This window comes from Anabas testudineus, chromosome 12 (genome assembly GCF_900324465.2).
Source record: "Anabas testudineus chromosome 12, fAnaTes1.2, whole genome shotgun sequence".
Classification (NCBI taxonomy): domain Eukaryota; kingdom Metazoa; phylum Chordata; class Actinopteri; order Anabantiformes; family Anabantidae; genus Anabas; species Anabas testudineus.
The window spans coordinates 10755811-10779665 of record NC_046621.1 but is presented as its reverse complement, the minus strand read 5'-3'; the positions used below and the strand labels follow the sequence as shown (position 1 = coordinate 10779665).

The following is a 23855-nucleotide window of genomic DNA, read 5'->3' as shown; positions in this document are numbered from 1 at the left end:
AACTCAATATACTGCCGTACATGGCTCCACCTAACAGTAACAAGTGAATGATAAAGACCATGATAATGTTGATTCCAATTAGAGGTGTTAAATAATATTAATATTATAGTATTATATTAATGTATTAAGAATAAGCCAGTTTTTCCAACTTTTAGAAGATTTATTTCATTCAGTAGAAAAAATAAATAAAATCAACTCACATTGTGTCATAGAAATACTATTTGCATTACACTATTTGTTACCGCCACATGCACACATGCTAATTTTTTCTGTTTAGCAGTTTATCAAAAGTTTCCGCCGCCACCCTCATTCTGATTTCCTCTCTGAGGTTTTTACCGATACAGGTGGTCATGTGATGAGTTTTTATTCTGAATGGGTTATTATTCCAACTATTGGTGAAATATAGGGGTCCATGTAAATGTAGATGCTGTGATAAAGTCATGTGTGGGATTTCAATGAATTTACACGGCCCTTCTCTCTCAAAGGGATATGAGAGAGAGTTAGCAGGTATAGTCACATCATGCTTTATATTAAGTTTTACATGTGAAACTAAGACATTGTTTACTAGCAGTCATTCACTTTAAAATGTGAGTTCTTTTAGATGCAACAGAAAATAATTTAGGATTATCCATCATATAAGTTGAAACAACAAAGGTCTTAAAAAGAGGTTTTGATAGAGGAATATGTGTTAAATCTGTCATCATGTGCCATGTCCTTATTAAAACATATTCCAGTATTATATATAATAACTGTACTAGGCCTCTACCTGGGTGCTTGTTCTGAATTATTTAAGATTTAAGAGTATAAGCACTTGGAGCAAGTCGTGGAAACTCAATCCAGGACAATCAATGCTACATCCAGGATGTTATTAATAATCCTTCCACTTCTGCTTTCTCTTGAATTTACTATTGTTGAGCTCAGCAGTGTTACTTTCAAGTGTCAGCAAAGTGCAGTTGCTTGACAAAGAATCTCACAGGTACTCGCATATGACTGTTAGCTACAAGACAGGACAAGAGAGAAATGTCAGGTCCTAACTTTGATGGTGGTTTTGACATACTGACTTGTGAAGACGACAATGAGGAGCATCCTCCTTACCCCCCCTCTAACCATGGCAGTCGGAGTAATGTATGGCGAGGTAAGTTATGATTTACACAGGTTACTATTAAGTGTTAACTCTGATATGTTCATAGATCGAGCCTGAGGCAGACTCTTTTTAAACTACAAATGTAAATATCAGCAATAAAATCCTGATAAAGGACCAGATAATGTGAGGATGGTTAATGCATTGTCACTTTCTGAATGTATGATATTCATTATCTCTCTGTCTAGTGTCCATGCTCAATGTGGCACGTGGAAACCTGTCTGCAGTGGTCCTGGCAGTACTTGCTGTTGTTCTCCTAATAGTTGATATTAGCCTGGGGGCCCACTGTAAGTCATCCTTTTTTCGCACTTCATTGATTTATTGCTTGATCTGGAAAATGTTGCTGCAAGATACAAGCGTCAATGTCAGACAAGAGAAAGCAGGAAATAAAGAAATCGAAATTGAGAAACATAACCAGCCACAGTAACAGTTTGTCTTCACCATTCACAGACAATAACCTCACAGATACACACCTCACAGCAGAAGATGTAGAACAGATCAGAAGTGAGCCGACCTTTCTCGAGGATTCTTCCAAGAATGTAACGACCACCATGCAGGAAGCCCAGAAGCAGCTGGACAGTGAGATGAGCAGTCAGAAAGAAACAAACTGGGAGCTTGAGCATCAGAACAAAAGACAAACTGATTACAAAGTGCAGATTGATAAAATGAAAAAGGACATTGCATCAATGAGGACACACTTACCGATGATTGGTGAGACCTCTTTCAGTATCTTTGCAGTCAATGTCATATCATATTGGGGGTTAGCTTAATTTGTTCGTGTTTTCACTGTCACTTTCTTTGGCAACAGTTGGCGGCTGCAGACACTGTCCACCGGGATGGATTTTGATGAACTCAGTGTGCTATTACTTCTCTTTCTCGGAAAGTGCTGGGTTTAAAACCTGGAAAAAAGCCAGAGACTTCTGCAAGATGCATGGAGGTGACCTTGCAGTCATTGACAGCAAAGACAAAGAGGTTAGTTTACAGTGTTTGCAACCTTTTTTAAATGACAAGTGATGAATCTTTTAAAATATTCTATACTCCTATTTGTTAGAATGCCACAGTAAAGATCTTGCTGAATAATGAAGATTTATCAAAACCCTTGAATGGCTTCTGGATTGGACTGAGAGATTTTCACGAGGAAGGGACTTGGAAATGGTTGGATGGAACAGTCCTGGTCGAAGGGTATGACTTGATGCAGCTTTATCACTCATTGCTTTTTATTTTTGAGCATTCATTCACTTTTATTGTACATTAAAATAAGCATGCTTTGAATGGAACAGTCTGAGCGAGCCAAAGCAAAAACTGTGTCTCTGTCCGTAAAACCATTATTTGCAGGTACTGGAATGATGGAGAACCCAATGATGTCAACGATGAGGACTGTGCAGCGGTGTATGCCAGAGAAAACTTCTTCAAGGCCTGGAACGATGTCAGATGTGGAGCCACGATGAAGTGGATTTGTGAAAAAGCACCGACGTCCACAAGTTAAAAATGAATGTTTATGTACAAACATACAACTCTGTTAACTCTGTTCAAACTGGAATTTTCTGTAATGAACAATATCATCTTTACCCAAGCAGTGTTTGAGTACACACATACTGTATTTACTACATAAATCTCTGTGATTACCATTTAATTAACTGCCTATTGTGCCAAGCTTTCCACATTGTGATGACTGGTGTGTGCACAGATGATGATGGCTGTGATTATTAGTAAAATCATTTATAAATGCTTTCTAAATGTGTTCGTTTTATTGCAGATGTGGCCAGATAAAAAGGGATATGGTGTTGGTTGAAGTTGGCAGACAGGGAAAATAACATGACTATATGCATGCAGGGGAAAAAAGATTGGAAAGTCACAGCCGAGAAAGCAGATAAACAACAGAGCAAGTGGAAGTGAGCAAATGGGGAATCACATTTCAACCACAGAAGAAAAACAGAGCTGTTTCACTTCAGTATTATGTTTGTATGAGACAAATGTCATAATTGTGTGATTAATCTCCGACTGAACATGCTAGTTCTAGTTTAAACTATGAGGATATCTGTGTGACTACCCACACAACACAAAAATGTCCAGATCAGGGTCCAAAACCACATGTATCTTATCACCAGTATGAGCAGAGCACAAACAAATCAATAGGCACCACTCGCACCAGCATGATGGAGGATTCACAGTCCCGGTCAGAACCCGACGACGAAATGTCATTTGAAGAAATGAGATTTCTCGAAATATCCGGGGAGATGGCCGTTCACACTCTCGCTCTCAAACACTTGGACAAGGTAAAACTACCTTTATTAAAATCCTTTGACCTATTCTCTGATTCATTGTACTCATTACTTCCTTTACTCTGAGGATGTGAGTGTTTACACACATATGAAATGTAAGTCGCAGAATGAGACTCAGAATGTACATGTGTTGGAAACAGTTTCTCTGTGATGATATAAATTATTCTGACCTCAACTCTGTAACATTTTTTAGGTCTGTTTACAAAAGGTGGTGGTCTGGCCCTTATGAATGCTGTTCACCTGATTGCTGCTGCTGTTTGGAAATCTACCTGTTTATATACGTCTATTTGATTTATCAGTATAATAAGGTCATGAGTTCATGTTTGTGATTCTCTACAGCAACTTATATGTGACAACTTTCCAAGTCAAAGTGGCAGCAGTGCATGGTGGAATAATGGATTCTGGATTGGCCTCACTGATGTTGTGACAGAGGGAACATGGATTTGGGTTAACAATGTCACAGAAACAGAAACTATGTAAGCATCACACAGACTGTCGTTTAACTATTGATTGCTGCTGTCTAAATTTTAATTGTACAGTGGAACTAAGTTTTTCTCTGAATGATTTTGAATTATCCTAGGTACTGGAGACATGGACAGCCAAACCGTTCGGGACCTCAGAGCGGGAACTGCGCTGCTTTTTATCGCTTTCATGACTGAAGAGAAGGAGAGATTCTGGAGTGAGTTTGATGAGGTCATAGAGAGTATCCCCAGAGGAGAGAGAGTTGTTGTTAGAGCAGACTTCAATGGGCATTTTGGTGAGGGCAACAGAGGTGGTGAGGAGGTGATGGGCAGGTTTGGTGCGAAGGAAAGGAATCTGGAAGGACAGATGGTGGTGGACTTTGCTAGGAGGATGGAAATGGTTGTAGTCAACACTTACTTCCAGAAGAGAGAGGAACACAGAGTGACATACAGAAGTGGAGGTAGTAGTACGCAGGTGGACTACGACTGCAAAGTGGTGGTAGGAGAGAGTGTATGCAGACAGCACCGCATGGTGGTGTGTAAGATGACTCTGGAGGTCAGGAAGAAGAAGAGAGGGAAAACAGAGAACAAGACCAAGTGGTGGAAGCAAAAGAATGAAGAAAATTCAGGCCGTAGTTGAGACAGGTTCTGGGTGGTCAGGATGAGCTTCCAGATGACTGGGAAACTACAGCAGAGGTTATCAGGGAAACAGGTAGGAAGGTGTTAGGTGTGTCATCTGGAAAGAGGAAAGAAGGTAAAGACACTTGGTGGTGGAATGAGGAAGTACAGGAATGCGTCCAGAGGAAGAGGTTAGCTAGAAGGAAGTGGGATGTAGAAAGGACTGAGGAAAGTAGACAGGAGTACAAGGAAGCGCAGCGTAGATTGAAGAGGGAGGTGACAAAGGCCAAACAGAAAGCTTACGATGAGCTGTGTGACAGGTTAGACACAAAGGAAGGAGAGAAGGACTTGTACAGGCTAGCCAGACAGAGAGATAGAGATGGGAAGGATGTGCAACAGATAAGGGTGATTAAGGACAGAGATGGAAAGGTGCTAACAACCCAGGAGAGGGTGCAGCAAAGATGGAAAGAGTATTTTGAGGAGCTGAACGAGGAAAATGACAGGGAAAGAAGGGAGGAAGATGTGGATGTTGTGGAGCAGGAAATAGCAGAGATTGGAAAGGATGAGGTTAGGAAGGCTCTGAAAAGGATGAAGAGTGGAAAGGCTGTTGGTCCTGATGACGTACCTGTGGAGGTGTGGAAGTGCTTAGGAGAGACAGCAGTGGAGTTTCTAACCAGTTTGTTCAATAGGATTCTAGAGAGTGAGAAGATGCCTGAGGAATGGAGGAGAAGCGTTCTGGTTCTGATCTTTAAGAACAAGGGTGACACGCAGAACTGCAGCAACTATAGAGGAATAAAGTTGATGAGCCACACAATGAAGCTGTGGGAAAGAGTAGTGGAAGCCAGGCTTAGAAAGAAGGTGGAGATTTGTGAGCAGCAGTATGGTTTCATGCCCCGTAAGAGCATGATGGAAAAGTTCAGAGATGGTCAGAAGGAGCTGCATTGTGTCTTTGTAGATTTAGAGAAGGCGTATGACAGGGTGCCGAGGGAGGAGCTGTCGTGCTGTATGAGGTCGTCGGGAGTGGTCAGACTAGTTCAGGACATGTATGAGAGAAGTATGACGGTGGTGAGATGTGCTGTAGGTCAGACAGAGGAGTTCAAGGTGGAGGTGGGACTACACCAAGGATCAGCTTTGAGTCCCTTCTTGTTTGCTATGCTGATGGACAGGCTGACAGATGAGGTCAGACAGGAATCACCCTGGACAATGATGTTTGCGGATGACATTGTGATTTGCAATGAGAGTAGAGAGCAGGTAGAGGAACAGCTAGAGAGGTGGAGGTTTGCTCTGGAAAGAAGAGGCATGAAGGTCAGTCGTAGTAAGACAGAATACATGTGTCTAAACAAGAGGGATCAAGGTAGAAGCGTTAGGTTACAGGGGGCTGAGGTGAAGAAGGTGCAGGAGTTTAAGTACTTGGGGTCAACAGTTCAGTGTGATGGGGAGTGTGGAAAAGAGGTGAAGAGGCGAGTGCAAGCAGGTTGGAGCAGGTGGAGGAAAGTGTCAGGAGTGTTGTGTGACAGAAGAGTGTCAGCAAGACTCAAAGGAAAGGTGTACAAGACAGTGGTGAGACCAGCTCTGCTCTATGGGTTAGAGACGGTAGCAGTGAGAAAGAGACAAGAGGCTGAGATGGAGGTAGCAGAGATGAAGATGTTGAGGTTCTCCTTAGGAGTGACCAGGTTAGACAGAATAAGGAACGAGTACATCAGAGGGACGGCTCACGTTGCCTGTGTTAGCGACAAGGTCAGAGAGGCCAGACTGAGATGGTTTGGACATGTGCAGAGGAGGGATAGTGATTATATTGGTAGAAGGATGTTGGAGATGGAGCTGCCAGGCAGGAGGGCAAGAGGACGACCAAAGAGGAGATATATGAATGTGTTAACAGAGGACATGAGGTTGGCTAGTGTTAGGGTAGAAGATGCTCATGATAGAGTGAGGTGGAAAAGGATGATTCGCTGTGGCGACCCCTGGTGGCAAAAGCCAAAAGAGAAGAAGAAGATTCAAGAAATGATGCTCAAGCTGAAACACAGGCATGTGGGTGCAACTCTTACACACAATCAAAACCAGAATATTAATGTTGGCCTTGTTAGATCCAAGCAGGAAACACGTGTGCAAAATTAAAAGGCTTTATATGGGGCTAATAAATCACTGCACTGCACCCTGTTCTGATCCTCTCACTTGATTCTCTTAAGACACATCTCTTATGCACTCAGTGTCACGACTGATGAGCAAATATTTCTGGTCTGATTCATTCTGTTTATCCTCTTTGTCTTTGACCATCACAAAAATGTGAACATTCATTCATATGTTCAGTCATTCTTTTCATTGTCCTCGACTGTGTTTCACCTTTTTCAGGTGTCAAAATCAAAGAGGGTTCCCTCAGTGTTTCCCACTCATCTGCAACACAGATCGTCACTGAGCTAAAGTATCTTCGCAGCAACTACAGCAATGTGACTGAAGCTGGAGAGGAGCTCAAAAAGGACTTAGAGACAGCGATCAAAAGACATAAACAACTAAAGGTGCAAATTGAGCAGAGTATCCTTTACTTCATATATAAAATACATTTTCTACTTCTACCTTCTTCCATCTGAGGAGTATTGCTAAAATTAGGAGCATCCTGTCTCAAAGTGGTGATGAAAAACTAGTTGCTGCTACAGGTGCTGCTACCACCTCGAGCCTGGTTCTGCTGGAGGTTTCTTCCTCTAAAGGGAGTTTGTCCTCTCCACTGTTGCTTAGTGCTGCTCAAATGGGGTTGTTGGCTTTTCTATATAATCAGTAATATCTAGAAAGGTTTTAAACCTTAAACACTGTAAAGTGCCTTGAGATGCCTTCTGTTGTGATTTGGTGCTATATAAATAAAATAAAATTACATTTAAATTGTACTGTAGGTTCCCCTGCTGCCTTGAAAACACTCAAAGCTGAATTAAAATGAAGTAAAACTACAAACAGTAATTAAATCAAGTTAAGAAGAGAAAATGGTTTCACACAGTTCCTTTTTACGCTGCATTACTGCACTCAACGTGAAAATGAATTAGGGTTGGATTTTCAATCTGGTGACCAGCTTCAGTGGGAAAGTACAAGAGGAGGCAAACCAACCAGTGGGCAGTAACTGCAGCACCGCAATGGAGAAAGTATCATTTATGAGAAATGCTCCTCAAGTTTTCTTCAACCGTGCTGGACATTCCCAGTCACGGTATAAAATCTTTGGAAAAGGTATGATTCTAAAAGTGACATTTTTTTTTACATTTTCACTGTACTTTCTTTCATTTCTCCTTTTTTAGGCTAAATTAAGCAGTGATTCTAATTAATCTCCTATTTAGAAGTTATTGAATGAAGAGTACTGTTGAAAACAAACTTTCAGATATGCTTAATTACTGCAGTTGATTAATTGGTGAATTACTGTGCCCTTGAAGTAATAATCAGCCAAAAATGTCATTAATGTCATTTACTAACCAGTAAATAGCTTAAGACCAAAAGGAAAACATATCTTTTGTGATTTTGTGTAACTGATTCTTTAACCCTGATGAATTCCAATATTACAGATGTTTATGGATCTAACCGATGCGTTTTACTCTGTCTGGGACTGCTGAACGTTGTTCTGCTGATAGCTGCTGTTTCTCTTGGAGTTAAATGTGAGTTCAATGTGAAATTTCCTCTTCTCTCATTTGTACAATGTCACTGTATGTAACACATAGAGCAGACAGGGTCTTCATTCTGCGACATACATTTTTAAATTCTAATTTACCAGGAACCTTCAGTTTGCGAGTATCTTCAATTTTAACAATAAAAAACATTTCTGTTGTAAATAACATGTGTGGGGGTGTCACTGTGTGTGTGTGTGTGTGTGTGTGTGTGGGTGGCTGGGTGGGTGTACAAAAATGAGGAAATGTTGTGTAACACTAAATTGAGTAACACTTCTTCTTTTAATGGACAAGGAGATGTACCTCTAGAGAATTCTACCTAAGGCTGGATGAAGAAACAGGGACATGCCAGGAACCATAAATACGTTTGGTTACTTACTTTTGTTAAAGTCAAGTGAAAACGTTGTTGTGAAAGGGCAGTATTTATTTTTGCAGGAATCATTAATGTTGCTAGTAAAAATAGTGCACCCTCTGCTCCACGATGCAATCTTTGGAGAACAGAGATTAGGCTGGCGGCTTCAACAGAGCAGCAGAAATGCATCATCTGTACATAGCTCACAAGTGAGCTATGTACAGATGATGCAACATCAGTATAAATCAAAACCCTTTACATTTTTGCACTTTGCAACTTAATGATCCATTACAACACAAATTGTTCTTTGAATAAACCACTTCGAACATTACTGACACTCTGTGTGTTTCACCACTTCAGGTGCTAAAGTCAAAGAGAGCTCCATCCATGTTACCCACTCATCTGCAACACAGCTCATTAATGAGCTGAAACATCTTCACGACAACCACAGCGATGTGATCGAAGCTGGAGAGAAGCTCAAGAAGACCTTAGAGACAGCCATCAAAAACCATACACTACTAAAGGAGCAAATTGAACAGAAGAAGAGCATCAACGACGAGAATCAGAGACAGGTCGAGACACTGCGAACAGAGAAGACCAATCTGCAGGCTAACATATCAGCTCTGGGTGAGACAGGGTTTTATTAGAGTTCATAGCTCCAGATTTAATTTATTCTATTAAGTGAAAATAGCGGAAAACAACTAGCTTCACAAGAAATATTTTGTTTCTCACAGAGGGAACTTGTGGCAAATGTCTTCCCGGATGGAACCTTCTCAACTCCTCCTGCTACTTCTTTTCTTACTTGGAGTCGTCCACTGTCAAAAAGAACTGGGCAGACAGCAGAGCTGACTGTGTCAGACGCGGAGCCGACCTGGTAGTGATCGATACCCCGGAGGAGCAGGTGGGCTATCGTTAGGGACCAGATATATCTCAATAATAATGAATTAAATGTATATTACATATACATATACATCTGTTTGCTTATGCAGAAATTTGTGAGTGACTCCATTCAAAATATGAAGACTAGCACTAAGATCTGGGATAATGGATTCTGGATTGGTATCACTGACATGCAATCAGAGGGGACATGGACCTGGATTAATAATGTCACTGGGTTGGATCGAAGGTGAGACTCGTTGCATTACTTTGGAAAAATAAGAGATATCACACTAACATTAGCAGAGAAACAGAACTTAATGTGTTTTTTGAATTTCTCTAAGGTACTGGATGGACAGAGAACCAAACAACTACGGACGTGGAGAGGATTGCGGAGTTATACTTTATAGCTCCATTAGTCCCTGGAAGACCATGTTCGATGGGCCGTGTAATTATCCTTATCACTGGGTGTGTAAAATGGATTCAAGATAACCCCTTGAAGCACGACCACTACAAAGCAGAAAACTCCAGCATGTGTGTGATAAATGTCTGAAATAAAATCCCTTTGAAAAGTGTGTTGTCTTTTGGGGCATTTTTCAAAATCAACTGCACCTCAATACATAATTACTGAAAGTTATCTATAAGACATCTGAATGAAATAAAATGAAACTTCTGAACACACTGCTGCCTGTTATTCTACAGGAGAGCAAAAACACTTTGGCAGTAAAACACTCAGTGAGGTTTCATACACAGACGCAAAAACTGTGTTAGTTAATCAGATTGGAGACAATTTATTACTCAGAACTGCAGGTTCACATTCACATTGATTAACTCAATATACTGCCGTACATGGCTCCATGAATGATGAAGACTATGATAACGTTGATTCCAATTAGAGGTGTTAAAAAACTTAATATATGAGTCAGAATAAGAATAAGCCAGATTTATTTCATTCAGTAGAAAAAGGAAATAGGATCAACTCACATTGTGTCATAGAAATACTATTTGTGTGGTTTATTGTTTGAGTACTTTTTTATGTAGGGGGAGAGTTCTCATTACTTCATGTTACCGCCACATCCTCATTTTTTCCATTTAACAGTTCATCAAAAGTTTCCGCCGCCACTCTCATTCTGATTTCCTCTCTGAGGTTTTTACAGATAGAGATGGTCATGTGATGAGTTTTTATTCTGAAGATAAGATCAGATAAGACTTATCTTCAGAATTCCACCTATTGGTGAAATATAAGGGTCCGTGTAAATGCAGATGCTGTGATAAAGTCATGTGTGGGATTTCGATGGATTCATACATGTCTTTTCTCTAGCGATATGAGAGAGAGTTAGCAAGTATAGTCACATGATGCTTTGTAAGTTGGATGAAGTAAAACCTAAACATAGTTTACTAGAAGTCATTCACTTTATAATGTGAGTTCTTTTAGCTGTAACAGAATATAATTTAGGATTATCCATCATGTGAGTTAAAATAACAAAGGTTTTGAAAAGAGTAATCTGTTTCAATTCTGTCATCATGTGCTTGCTCTGAATTATTTAAGATGACGAAGCATAAGCCTTCGGAGCAAGTTCCGGAAACTCAATGCTACATCCAGGGTGTTATTAATAATCCTTCCACTTCTGCTTTCTCTTGAATTTACTATTGTTGAGCTCAGCAGTGTTACTTTCAAGGGTCAGCAAAGTGCAGTTTCTTCATAAAGAATCTCACATGTACTCGCATATGACTGATGGCAACCAGACAGGACAAGAGAGAAATGTCAGGTACCAATTTTGATTATGGTTTTGACGCACTGAGTTGTAAAGACAACAATGAGGAGCATCCTTTTTATCCCCCCTCTAACCATGGCAGTCGGAGTAATGTATGGCGAGGCAAGTTATGATTTACACAAGAGATACTCATGACCACTTCCTGTCAGGATTAATTGTTTAATTATGATTGATGATCTTAAGGTCAAAGGTCACTGTGAACTTGCTTTCCCACGGACCCCCCTTTCCAATAAGGGTATGATGATGTCGCTGTAATGGCGTCTAGATGACCTTTCACTACGTCTAGATGACCTTTTATTGACTTCCAGACAGCCGTCAGACCCGTCTAAGACAGGGATAATATACAAAGGAATAACTTAGAAGTTCAAGATTGTCTGGTAATCCGTGAGAACGGTGCCACACACACACACATTTGCATCAAGCGTTACGCCCACTGGGTCTCGCAATTGGTGGATCTGATCACACGAGGGGCGGTACAACCACCCTCTTAGCCAATCAGAAAATGTCACCACCCACCCCGCGGAAAAACTAGCATTTAAGTTGCACAGTGTTCGAGAGGCCGCCATCGCCATTACAGACCGGTCGTGCCTCAGCAAGTATCGCCATTTTAAGACAGCGTTGACTCTGAAAAACGGTAAGTTTCTTTACTTTGTGCTAAAATAAAGCTAATTTGTTGTATAAAACTTAAGCTAAATTGTAATTATTTATTAAAACTTAACAAAACTGCTTGTAGAGATGTGATTTTAACGTTGAGGGCTGAGTTGTTGTATCCCTATTGTGTTATTTTCCCCCAAAGAAAAAAACATGACCTGGGAAGAAAGCATGCCAACATTGTTCAACTACTCACCCATAGAGCCAACTCAAGTCTTTGAGATAGAAGATGAGGACCCCTCAACTGTGAGTTTGTCACCTACGTCGTCAGCAACGCCGTCACCACTACCGTCCCCGGTGTGTGATTGTGGGGAGTGTACCGGGTGCGCCCCCTTACCGGAGCTGCCGGCGAATGTCAGCTACTACCCGAATTCATGGCCCGTGGATTGGACCGCCTGTACTTCCACACACTGCAGACACTGCGGTACCTACAAAGAGTTACTTAACTCAACGTTATTTCCTGCTCCTTCAGATGCGCCTGAATCAGCCCAGCATTCCCCGCCCCCACCCGAGGCCACGCCGGCTGAGGAGAGTGGCTCTGACGTCACAGATGGATTATTATCGAGTTTATTGCTGGACGTCGTAAAGGCATTGGTCAGTCGTTTGCTGCAAATAACTCTATACACACACCAGAAAGATATCTGCTACGGCTGTGTCATAGACCACCCGAGTCAGACTCAACACGAGTGTCTCTGGGGGATCCCGGAACATTTCCTTTGGACCCACTTTGACGAGGTGAAGAAAAGGCTCTGGAACGTGAAATTAATCCCCGCTGTGCTCCGACTTCTGGATTCCTACGGCCTACATGCGTCAGAGAGTAAAATTCAAGGGGTGATTGAAACTTTCTTGTATGAGTGGAAACAAAAACCGAATATAATCAATGAGATCGCTGAAATAAATGAAGGGTTAGTGGGTGACGATCTGGAGAAACAAACCAGAATTGATGAAGCTGTGGCTATCTGGCAAGGTTAAAAAATGGGGAATTGTTTTAGAAAATTATTTGTGGTTGTCGGCGAGTACATAGTTGTCGCTGAGCTATCAAATTTGTTGGATAATGTTATTGAAAGACGTGTTGCTGATGTAGCCCTGTATAAAAGTAGTAGTACAGTGTGTGAGAATGAAGTATGTGTGTTTGAAAAAGTAATGGACCTAGTGAGAGAAAGTTCTAAAAACCAGCCTTGGAATAACCTAGTTGAGTCAGCTGGTGAAAACGCTGGACTTGCATTTTGTAAAGTTGTGGATGAATTTCCTGAGAATGAAATCACTTTGTTTCATCTGTTTACCCTATACGCCTTATTTGTTGACACAATGACTTGCCTTGTAAAAAATATGCATACTTGATGTGTTGCTTGAGTTGAAAAAACTGCATTCCAGCATCTTATGTAAGAACGGTTGTGGTGTGCTTACTCATGCTTTGAAAGTGATCAAATACCATGATGTCATGTGAACCATTATGCTTGTATCATGATACACAATAAAAACTTTATGCTTATACTAACATGAGTCTTCTGTTTTTTTTTTTTTTGTTTTTTTTTTTATGAATTATAAACCATGAAAGTCTCACTTTAGCTTTAGTTTGTAAAATTAAAACGTAAGTGTAAAGATGTCTCGTAAACTCAAATCCTTAATGAGAAAAATATATCTGGACCCACGGCATCCAGCGAGTTTCGGTGGAGTGAGACGACTACAGAAAGCGGTAGAAGAAGAAACTGGTAAAAAAGTAAACATCGCTGTAATCAGAGATTTCCTCTCTTCTGAAGACACGTATACATTACACAAGCCAGCTAGAATAAGTTTCCCAAGAAACAGGGTGTTTGTCTCAGGACCCCTCGTACAATTTCAAGCAGACCTTTGTGATATGCAAGCAGTTTCATCTTACAATGACGGCTATAATTATCTACTGACGGTTATCGACGTGTTTTCCAAAAAGGCCTATGTACGTCCTTTAAAGAGAAAAACGGCGGCTGATGTGACAAAGGCTTTTGCCTCCATTTTGAAAGACAGCGGGCTTCCGCGTTTTCTGCAAACGGATAAGGGGAGAGAGTTCCACAATAAGACTTTTAAATCACTTTTGGAAAAACACAATATCAGCTTATTTAGCACAGCCAGCGATACGAAAGCTTGCGTAGTAGAAAGGTTCAATCGAACGCTGAAAACGAGACTCTATAGGTATTTTACTGCCGAAAACAGTCTGAGGTACGTTGACGTCATTCAGGATGTGGTTTCAAGCTACAACAACGCTCATCATAGCAGTATAAAAATGAAGCCCGTGGATGTGACGCCTGAGAATACGTTACAAGTATTTCAAAACCTTTACGGATCATTCCCCATACGTTATAAAGACAAATTTAAAATGAACTTTCGTAAGGGTGATGTCGTCCGAATCTCTAAACTACGCGGTGTGTTTGAGAAGAAATATACACAAAGTTTCACGAATGAGCTTTTTATTGTAGACGCATGCATTCCACGCATTCCACCGGTTTACAAGCTGAAGGATTATCAAAGGGAGCCGATTGAGGGGAGTTTTTACGAAGCTGAGATACAGAAAGTTAATGTAACAGGAGATAAAGTCTTCCACATAGAGAAAACATTGGGTGAGCGTAAAATTAGAGGGGTCAAACAGTATCTGGTCAAATGGAAAAACTGGCCAGAAAAGTTTAACTCCTACGTCCGAGCCAGCACTGTTGTGGATGTATAAGAAAGTACTACAACTCCCAGCAGCCTCCAGTTTCGCCCTCGCCATGGCTGAAGGGTTTTACATCACACTGCCGTCCAATGCCAGCTGTGATATTTTTAAAAACAACACGAGTTCAAATTTCCGAGTGGATTTAGCACATCACATCGACCTGGAAGGAGCGTGGGAGGTGGCCGTCACTGATATCACTTACCCTCATAGTTGGTACACTGTGAATAAGGAACAGGCATTTTTCCACTATGTCGACTCGTGGCAAAACGGTGCCCCAGCAGTGGGGGTGAATAAACCCCTAACCGTGTATGCAAATTTAAAACAAACCACTGTGACTTTTCAAGATGGCGTGTACGAGGATAAATTTACGATTCTACAACAATTAAATGATCGCTTTAAAGCACAAGCCACGGATATTCGATTGTCTTATGATGAAATCAAAAGAAAATTTAAGTGGGTGGGGAGCGGGCGTTACGCCGTGTGTTTCTTTCCACCATTGTGTTATGTGCTCGGCTTAAAAGAGGGTGAGATGTTTCAGGTTGGGCCGGGGCCGCTCCTGTCCCCCTACCCGGGGGATATCAAAGCAGGGTTCGATCATATGTACTTTTACAGCGACATCGTGAAGCATCAGATTGTGGGAGACGCCTACGCCCCCCTACTACGGTCGTTTAAAATAGACAGCAAGTATGGTGAAATCATCAGTCACTCATTTAATCCACCGCAGTACATTCCTGTGGCTAAAAACCATATAGAAAACATTCATATAGAAATTAAAACGGATCAGAATATTCCGGTAAACTTCAAATACGGCAAGACGATAGTTAAGCTACATTTCAGGCCGAATAAAACAACATGGCTCCAGTAAGTTACCAGCCCGACCCCCAACGCTTTGTGAGTTATTATGAAAATCAGGTCGGCGGAGGTCTAGCTGGATTTCACGGGGCGCCTGTGATGTACGGACGAGGAATTGGATCAATTTTTTCTAAATTGTTCCGTTTTGTTGTACCGTTCTTAAAGAAAGGTGTTTCCGTCGTTAAACCACATCTCACTTCTGCGGCAAAAAACATTGCGTCTGATTTGTTAACTAACGCAGTACAGCGAATCGGAACCAATAATGGGGACAACCGCCAGGAGGGCTCAGGAATCATGGTTCTTTCCAGGAGACCTAGAAAACACCCCCCCGGTGAGCGCGTGAGACGGTAGAGTAAAAAGGAGAAGCGCTCCTCCAAAATAAAGTCAGTTGAGCCCAGCAGCTCAAAAAGAAGGAAGTCTGATTGGAGTAAGAGTGATATTTTTTTAGAATTAACATGGCTCTTTTACATGAGAAATCGTCTGAATGCACCATGTCGGAGCTGGATTTGTTCAGCTGTCCCCTCTCACAGCTGAGTGTAGAAGATAAGCAATATTGTGAAATCAGACCAATATCTGCAATCACCGATCAAGGACAGATCGAGTTTTTTATCCCTGGAGATGGTGAAAAATATCTGGATTTAAACGACACCTTGTTATTTTTACGGTTAAAAATTACAAACGCTGACGGATCTAATCTAGCTCAAGACGCTGCAGTTTCAGTTATTAATTATCCTATAAATACTATCTTCTCCCAATGCGATGTGACGCTGGGGGATCGTCTCATCTCCCAATCGAGTGCGACTCATCCATACAGAGCAATAATTGAAACGTTACTCAATTTCTCTGAGGACACCCTAAAGTCTCAGTTCAGCGCAGGTCTTTTTTATAAAGATACAGCCAGGGCCATGGATTCCTTCGTCGTTAATAACGGACCGAACAGAGGTTTAGTGAAGAGAGCAACATTCAGTGAGCAATCTGCAGAGTTCCACGTGATTGGTCCTCTGCATGCAGACATTTTTTTCTGCGAGAGGCTCCTTTTGAACTCTGTGGATTTGAGAATTAAGCTGACCAGAGCGAGTAACGCGTTCTGCTTAATGCATGCAGCAAATGCCGATTATAGGTTAAACGTACTGGGTGCATCTATGTATGTGAAGAAAGTGACAGTTTCACCGGCGGTGCGCCTCGGACATTCGGCCGCATTAATGAGAGGGAATGCTTTATACCCACTCTCGCGCATTAATGTAAAGACATATTCTATTCCTGAGAATTCCCGTGTGTGCACACAAGAAAACCTGTTTCTAGGTAATATGCCTCGCTATCTAGCGATCGGTTTGGTGAACCACGAAGCGTTTACAGGCCGATCAAACCTATCCCCATTCAACTTTATGCATAATGATATAGAATACTTGGCTCTGTGTCAAAACGGAAAACAAATCCCTGCTAAGGCCTTCCAACCTAACTTCCCCGAGAATCAAGCCGTGCGTGAGTTCTATTCCCTGTACACAGCGACAGGCAGACATCTAAAAGATTTACCTCTATGCATTGACAGAAATGATTTTTCAGAAGGTTACGCCTTGTTTGTCTTCAATCTGAGCGGGGATGATGACATAGATGCACTGGCTCCAGTAACCACGGGTACCCTTAGATTAGAAATGAGGTTTAGACAGCCACTACCCCAAACAACTACGCTTATTGTCTACGCGTGTTATAATTCAATTCTTGAAATTGATTCAAAAAGAAACATCCTGGTCGATTATTACTGAGCCGCTCATAATGAACAATCAGCAGATTCAAAACCTTTTACATCATTTACTGGGGGATGTTTTCTGCGGAGTTTTGGCCTCTGACGAGCTACAGCTGCTGCAAAACAAAATGGAGAGACCGGCCTACTTTGTGGTAAATACAGATCCACGTGACCGACCCGGCCAACACTGGTTGGCCCTCACTCTGGAACAAAATGGCGACGCTACGTTCTTTGATTCTTACGGTTTTCCGCCTGATTTTATTTATTACCCGCAGACCATTCTGCAGTTTCTGGAAAAAACCAGGTAGGAACGAAGAGGATTAAATATCACAACATGACCTTACAGAGCCCCTTATCTACTGCTTGCGGTCAGCACTGTATCTACTATCTGTGTCATCGCGCATGCGGTTTATCGTATCAAAACGTTCTCTCGCTCTATGACGCTGACTGGGATCTAAATGATTCTATGGTTTCTGAATTTGTGGAAAAATATCAAAATTGTGTAGCTAATCCTAACATAGATTACTATAATCATATGGTATGTTCAATGGAAATGTTTCTACAATGTCATAACTTGTAATGTATAATGAAAATAAAGACGACGAGTAAACCCTAATTACTTTTTTAAAAGCTTCTTTATTATTATTATGAAACAAAACAATGCATACAAAATCATGACAAAGTGAGCCAACGGGGTGATAGAGTGATGTTTTTCTTTTTCTTCCTCTTACGTTTGGATGTAAAAGCACGCGTAACAGGTGCCTCATACGAATCATAACTTCTCATTTGAGGGGGAGTAGAATATGTTAGAGGGGGGTTGTCTTTGATTTGACGTATTTCCAAACGGGTTCTATTATTAGGAATCGTGGACAGAGGTATGTTCAAGTCTGCCAAGGCGTGTAAGAATTCAGACCACCTGGGAGGTTGCTGCTTCGATTGATGTGTGACCGCCAAATGTTTCATTAAATCCAATATGTGCGATCCGCGTATAGTTTTTTCATTGTAGATAAATTCCCCCTCATGGTTCCATCGGGCTAAACCATCAGCGTCAGATATCTTCTGTAAAATGTATTGAGCATTCTTTTGAAAACGAGGGTTAATGTTTGCAAGAACCTCTTTGACGACACTGTCTTCATTGTCTTTATGCTGTGGAGTGTCTTTTTGAGCCTCCTCCTTCGATACACTCAGTACAATTTCACGGGTCTCAGCTTGTTTTGTTCTCTGAAGATTCAAATATCGCTGCAGCAAAGCGTTGTATTTTTTTATTTTCTCATCGGGCATCAGACCTTTTTCTTCCAGGATCTCTCGCATCTTTTCATCTAAATCAGTTTCAACCCGATCTCGAATATTTTCAGGCTGGTTAACTCTATCGTTTAGACGTTTTAGCTGGTCGGGGGATAGCAGGTACATTTTTCGTGATGCCATATCTTACATCGATTATCTTGAAGCAGCGTTTGATATCAGCTGACCGAGGAATGGCAGAGCGACGCTGAGTAATGGGAGCAGAAATCCACCTGTTTGTAGAGTTTTACGTTTCTTGGATAGACTCGTCCTTTTGTCAGCAATCAGTCTAAGGTGATTCTTTTCCCGTCTGAGTTTTTTATATTGTGTATCTGTGACGGGGATCAAGCCCTTTAAGAGGTTTAAAGCTAGTTCACACACCGCCTGAATCAGATCTGAGGAGCAGTTTGACAGTATAGCTTTACGCAGGCGCGGTGTGCTGTTCAATAACGCCGTCAGCAGAGGCATGTTTCTTTTCATACGGGTCGACATTATTATTATTATTTATTTACTTTTTTCCAGGCAGGTAGACGCATGGGAGCTCGGAAGGCAGCAGACCCGCTCTCAGTCTGAAGTCGTCTGGGCAGGATGGCGTGAGGTCGACCAATAAATAACTGTGGGGTTTTTTTGTGGCATCTTCATAACTTTCTAAAAAGTATGATTTTTTTCTAGGAAATATTTGTTGCGCCAAGATAGACATTTGTAGTTTGTCACGTGGGTTTTTGAAAAGTATAAGGTGCGTACAATTCAAGTTGAGAGTACGACTATATTTTCCCTTATGAAAGATATTTTGCGTGAGAAACATTACAGACATATTTTTATGATGTCTATATTGTGTGAAAATTTTTACCACTTCTGGATTATCATTGGCTTCACATATTACATCGTCTAAAATAACCAAATGTTTTTCACCAGGAGGGAAAAGTTTTTCATCTTCAAAAGAAGCAGGCAGACCTTCCACAAACTTGACTTTTATACACATTTTTTGCAATTCACAATACAGAGGTTGAAAACACGTGTAAATCCATACAATATTGTCAGGTACAGCATCCATTACATAATTACAGTTCTCCAATACATTTTTTACAAAAACAGTTTTACCCGAACCGCTTGGACCTACAATCAGGCAAGAGAATGGAGCTTTCAGTCTGAAATCTGAATCTGTTTCCTCCATAATAGTTTGTCTTTTAGTATCCGAATGGAACGCTCTTACCACCAGGCAGCAGACGGCGTTTATCAAAAACCACTCGAAACTTTTTTTCAATCGAGGAGTTTTTCAGCTGAAATCTGCTCTTGTCACGCAGAATCTTGTGCTGTGGCGCTTTAAGGAAACGCTCCTCTGACGAGTCAGCTATGTACCCTTCAACCAGATCCTTGACACTGTCAAAATTAATTGACTCGCAGCACTCATATGTCTGAGTGATCCCTTTCACACGCAGACACACTTTACCGCTTCTTGTCTGATAGGTATAGCTCTTTGGTCCCGCCACCGCGTACTCTTTAATCGTGTCACCTGACAGTTCATCCGTGAGCTCCCCGAGCAGATTACCTAAGGGGAGAACATTCTCACCTGGTTTACTTACGTAAATTATGCTGTCTGTATCGTAATAAAGGGCTCGGTCCTGTAGCTCATCCAGATATTCATACAGCCTGAGACGGGCATATCCTGTTGTGAATGCAGCTATAAAGATGTTATCAGTCCTATTAGGCGGTGCTACACATTTATCACTGTAACATTTCTGAACTATAGCCACTTTATCGCTGACAAAGGTAAAGTATTTTATCCTGTATTCCCCTGAGAACATGGCTGTGAGGAAGTCTTGAGGGTTATTTATTATCTCAGTCTGTGTCATGTTGCTACGCTGGGCAAACTTACCCCACAGGCTGTTAAGGCAGAGTTTTGCAACCTGTCTTTTAGCCGGATTGAGGGCGATTTTAGCTGGATCTAATTTGATTCCTTGTCTCTTGGCATAATCCTTTACATACCTCTTTCTGCTTGCTGCATCAACAGCCTCAGGCGGATAACCGCTAGCCTCCTGTTTCCCTTTAAGGAAACCTTTAATATACCCTGTGAATAAGGTATCGCTTACTTTAGGGAAGTGCCAAACCTCTTTCAATTCAACGCGGTATCCCTTAGCAACAGCCTTGTTTATTTCCGGGGAAACCCACACACCAATCAGAGCTCGCTCTTCGTCGCTATGGCTACAAGACCCGGCCTGATAATTCTCCTCCGCGCATGTGCGGCAGAGCGTGAAGACCAACTTCCCGCGAGATGTCCTGTACGGTAACACAGGGTGAAACAACCCTCTCGGCGTGTAGACTTTAGCTTGAATGAGTCCAAAATAGTGACTCGGGTCCTGAAAGTCTCTAACGATAATTTCGGGATGGCCGATCGGATATCGGAAACCTGCAAAGAACATCAGGGTACAACGAAGTAAAATCCACGTAAAAACACTTCTCGTCGTCACCGACAGAATAGCGCAGGCACGTTGGACACGTACGGCCGCCGTACAGGGCGTCACGTGGTATCAGGGGTTGGGGGGCGTGGTATTCTTTGAGAAAGTTACACACACCCACGTCAGTTTTTTTCATCCTGCTCCATTGATGCTCCCAGATAACAACAAGTTTTACACCAAACTCACTCTCCAACAACCTGAGACGTTCCTCAGTACGTCTGTATGCACATTCAAAGCTCTCCCCTGTCAGAGGATTTCTGTCTGTGGGCTTGAAACACTGCGCACACCCGTGGTAAAAACATCCTAGAAACTCAAAAACAGTCTCAACACCATCAACCACGGCGTAGCCGTCAACATAGAACCGCCCAAACTGCTTCTCGCCTCGATTCAGGGCATGCTGAATGAAAATGTTTTTCTGAAGCCTTGTGTATTCCAGCCACTGGATGGCAGCGTCGGAATATCGTTTGCATTGTCGACGGTAATTTTCAGGGCACGGAATAGCGACAGTATCCGCCGGAAGATGATTTTTGCGGAAAACATTCATGCAAGCTGCAGCGATCGTAGCGGAGAAAAACGGATCCACAGTCGTTTCGCTTATATAGCTATCTCGAAATAAGCGACACGCCTTCCTAAGAATGGCTGTGTCATTCCGACAATAGAGTCGGGCCTCTTTCTGAAAGTCAAATGTACCGTGACAGACCGAATTATACCAACAGAGAAACTCTTCCCTCTTTTTTGGAGTCATCTGATCTACCCCGTAAAATTCCGGCGCTGGATAGGGCCCCACATAATTCAGGTTTTCAGCCGAGCTGAAACGATGAGGGAAATGGCCTTTCTCCTCGTCCTCAAAGCCCAAACATTTGGGCAGCTGCGCCAGAGGAAAGGGAAGGAAGGAGGCTGAATCTATGAATCTCTGATCATAGTGATTTTCACAGATTAATACAATTTTGGCACCTTGCATCACTACATCTGGGTCGATACCTAATTCAACCAGAGCTCTGATAATGATGTAGCCGTCAAACCCCCGAGAATTATGAGCCACAAAAACCATTTTACTGAACTCTGGTCTCCTGAAAAACAAGATAAATTCTTTGGAGCATTCAACTCCTTCAAAACACCACTCAGCACCATGATTGCTTATAGCCGAGACATAAAACGGTACGTGGACGCCGGTGGCTGTGGGAAATGTCTCAAAATCATAGTAGATAACTCTTAACTTTTCCTCATCATCATCACTATCTACATCATCATAGTCATCATCATCATCATCATCACTAACCTTTACTGGTTTTGGCTTCGTGTTACTTTTGACATTGGGTGTAGACTTTTGCTTTTTATTACTTTTATTGTTTTTCTTTTTCTTTTTCTCAAACACCTCTAGAGGTTGAATGTAACATTTATGAGTTTCATATGTCTCTTTCTCAGCATATTCTTTTCCACAAATAAGACAATGAAACGCCGGGCATCTATGTCTTTGAAGCTGGTGCGATACCGCAGTGTAATAGGGGAGACTACAATCAGGGCAATATTTATGTATATCGCATTGACTCGCATATTTCCCAGCTTTAGGTCGCCATTTTTTCTTTCTGTGTTTCTCCATACAGTAGAGCGATTGACACATACGTCCGCAATCCTCACAGCGGGTGAGATGCTTCGGCTTTGTGTTGCAGGCTTGGTCAAGACATACCCCACAGTGGCCGGGGCAGAGGTGATAGGACTCAGAGGCGCAACCCGTATGACAAAATGTGCAAAAGTACTTCACACCAAGAAACATCTCGACATCTTTGATCCCCTAATAGTGACCCTGGAATAAGAATAAAAATAGAGTTTTTGCACTCCGAGGGGTCTGTGTTTCAAATTTCGACATAGGCCCACTTCCTTGGTTTCTGTAAAACACAACTATTTTACTCTGCACAACCGTTTCAAATTTATCAATGTGTGAAAAGGAGACAGGGGTCTGATCTGTTAGACCGCTTTGCTCCTGAATAATTCTACCAAATTTCACAGCATCGTCATCACTACACCCAGGGTTGAGGAGATGCGCTAGATTGATGGCAAAGCAGAGCTGATTGGTTAGATTATTCACTATGTACAAACACTTGCGCTTCTTGCTTAGAATCTCACAGTTCAGAGTTTTGTCAGCCCTCCTTTTACCCCCGCCTCTCTCATTACGTACAAGCTGACCGACTATTTCTAAACTATCATCACTCAAAACAGACTGATTGGATTGAGCGATGTGATCGAGCACCTCTTGAAATAAACTCAGATCAATACCGTCATCCGTTGATACAACGGCTGCGGCGCTGTTTTGCAATAAATCACCGCGTAACTCCAGCTGAATAACATCGTCATTACCGGAGGCATGGGCCTGGATTTCATCAACCAACTGATGGACAGCGTCCATAATGTGAACATACGCCGCTACAAAATCACCCGCACTGCCGCTACGCCGGAGGTTTAATGGCCGTCTAATCTCAATATTATTGAACTGAGGCCGCCTAAGGCTGCTACCACCCCCCTCATCACAACTATTTTGAATTGGACGGTCATGAGCGCCATCTTCAGGGTTCGCTTTGTCACTACGCTACGTGGTAGGCTGGGTACACCTGCTGGTTGAAGGCTGACTACAAGTGGTGGATGGACCCGGATTAGAAACCCCTGAGGCTTGAGGAATACAACTACTTGCTGAAAGTTGTTTACCGGAGTTTGTTGAAGCATTGACTCCTCCTCCTGTTTGCTGTGGGGGGTGGATGGTTCCCTAAATTTTCAGGAGCGTTACTCAGGTCTGTTGCATTGTTCTGAATCTGTCTAGAAATATTTAGTATTTGATTTATTGTTTCGTCAAGTTCGACTAAAGGAGGCTCGGTTTGTGTGGCAGGTCTCTGAGCTGTCGCAGGAACAAATGAGCCTGACAAAGCTTTTATCTCGTCAATCAAGGCTTGGTAGTTTTGTGAAATGTTATCATCGCTAATGTGATTCGCCGAGTTTTCAGGCTGATGACTTATGTTTAGAATCTGATTTAATATATCATCATGATCAAACGGA

General features: G+C 41.9%; 3 protein-coding genes across 3 annotated transcripts; all 3 read left to right on the top strand.

Annotated features, from left to right (window-relative positions):
* The first annotated feature begins 931 nt into the window (after positions 1–931).
* On the top strand, positions 932–2870 carry LOC113159688 (CD209 antigen-like protein E). The gene is made up of 6 exons (XM_026356532.1): positions 932–1135; positions 1330–1428; positions 1592–1852; positions 1950–2113; positions 2193–2323; positions 2477–2870. The coding sequence occupies exons 1-6, from the start codon at positions 1021–1023 to the stop codon at positions 2625–2627; spliced, it is 921 nt and encodes a 306-aa protein (XP_026212317.1). The 5' UTR covers positions 932–1020; the 3' UTR covers positions 2628–2870.
* Positions 2871–2979: 109 nt separating this feature from the next.
* On the top strand, positions 2980–9926 carry LOC113159684 (asialoglycoprotein receptor 1-like). The gene is made up of 10 exons (XM_026356525.1): positions 2980–3417; positions 3763–3899; positions 4004–4102; positions 6852–7015; positions 7532–7709; positions 8039–8128; positions 8850–9116; positions 9224–9390; positions 9479–9615; positions 9710–9926. Exons 2-10 carry the CDS (start codon positions 3878–3880, stop codon positions 9855–9857), a joined length of 1272 nt encoding a protein of 423 aa, XP_026212310.1. The 5' UTR covers positions 2980–3417; positions 3763–3877; the 3' UTR covers positions 9858–9926.
* Positions 9927–11373: 1447 nt separating this feature from the next.
* LOC113159691 lies at positions 11374–13104 on the top strand. The gene is made up of 2 exons (XM_026356534.1): positions 11374–11774; positions 11937–13104. The coding sequence occupies exon 2, from the start codon at positions 11945–11947 to the stop codon at positions 12761–12763; it is 819 nt and encodes a 272-aa protein (XP_026212319.1). The 5' UTR covers positions 11374–11774; positions 11937–11944; the 3' UTR covers positions 12764–13104.
* The last annotated feature ends 10751 nt before the right edge of the window (positions 13105–23855 follow it).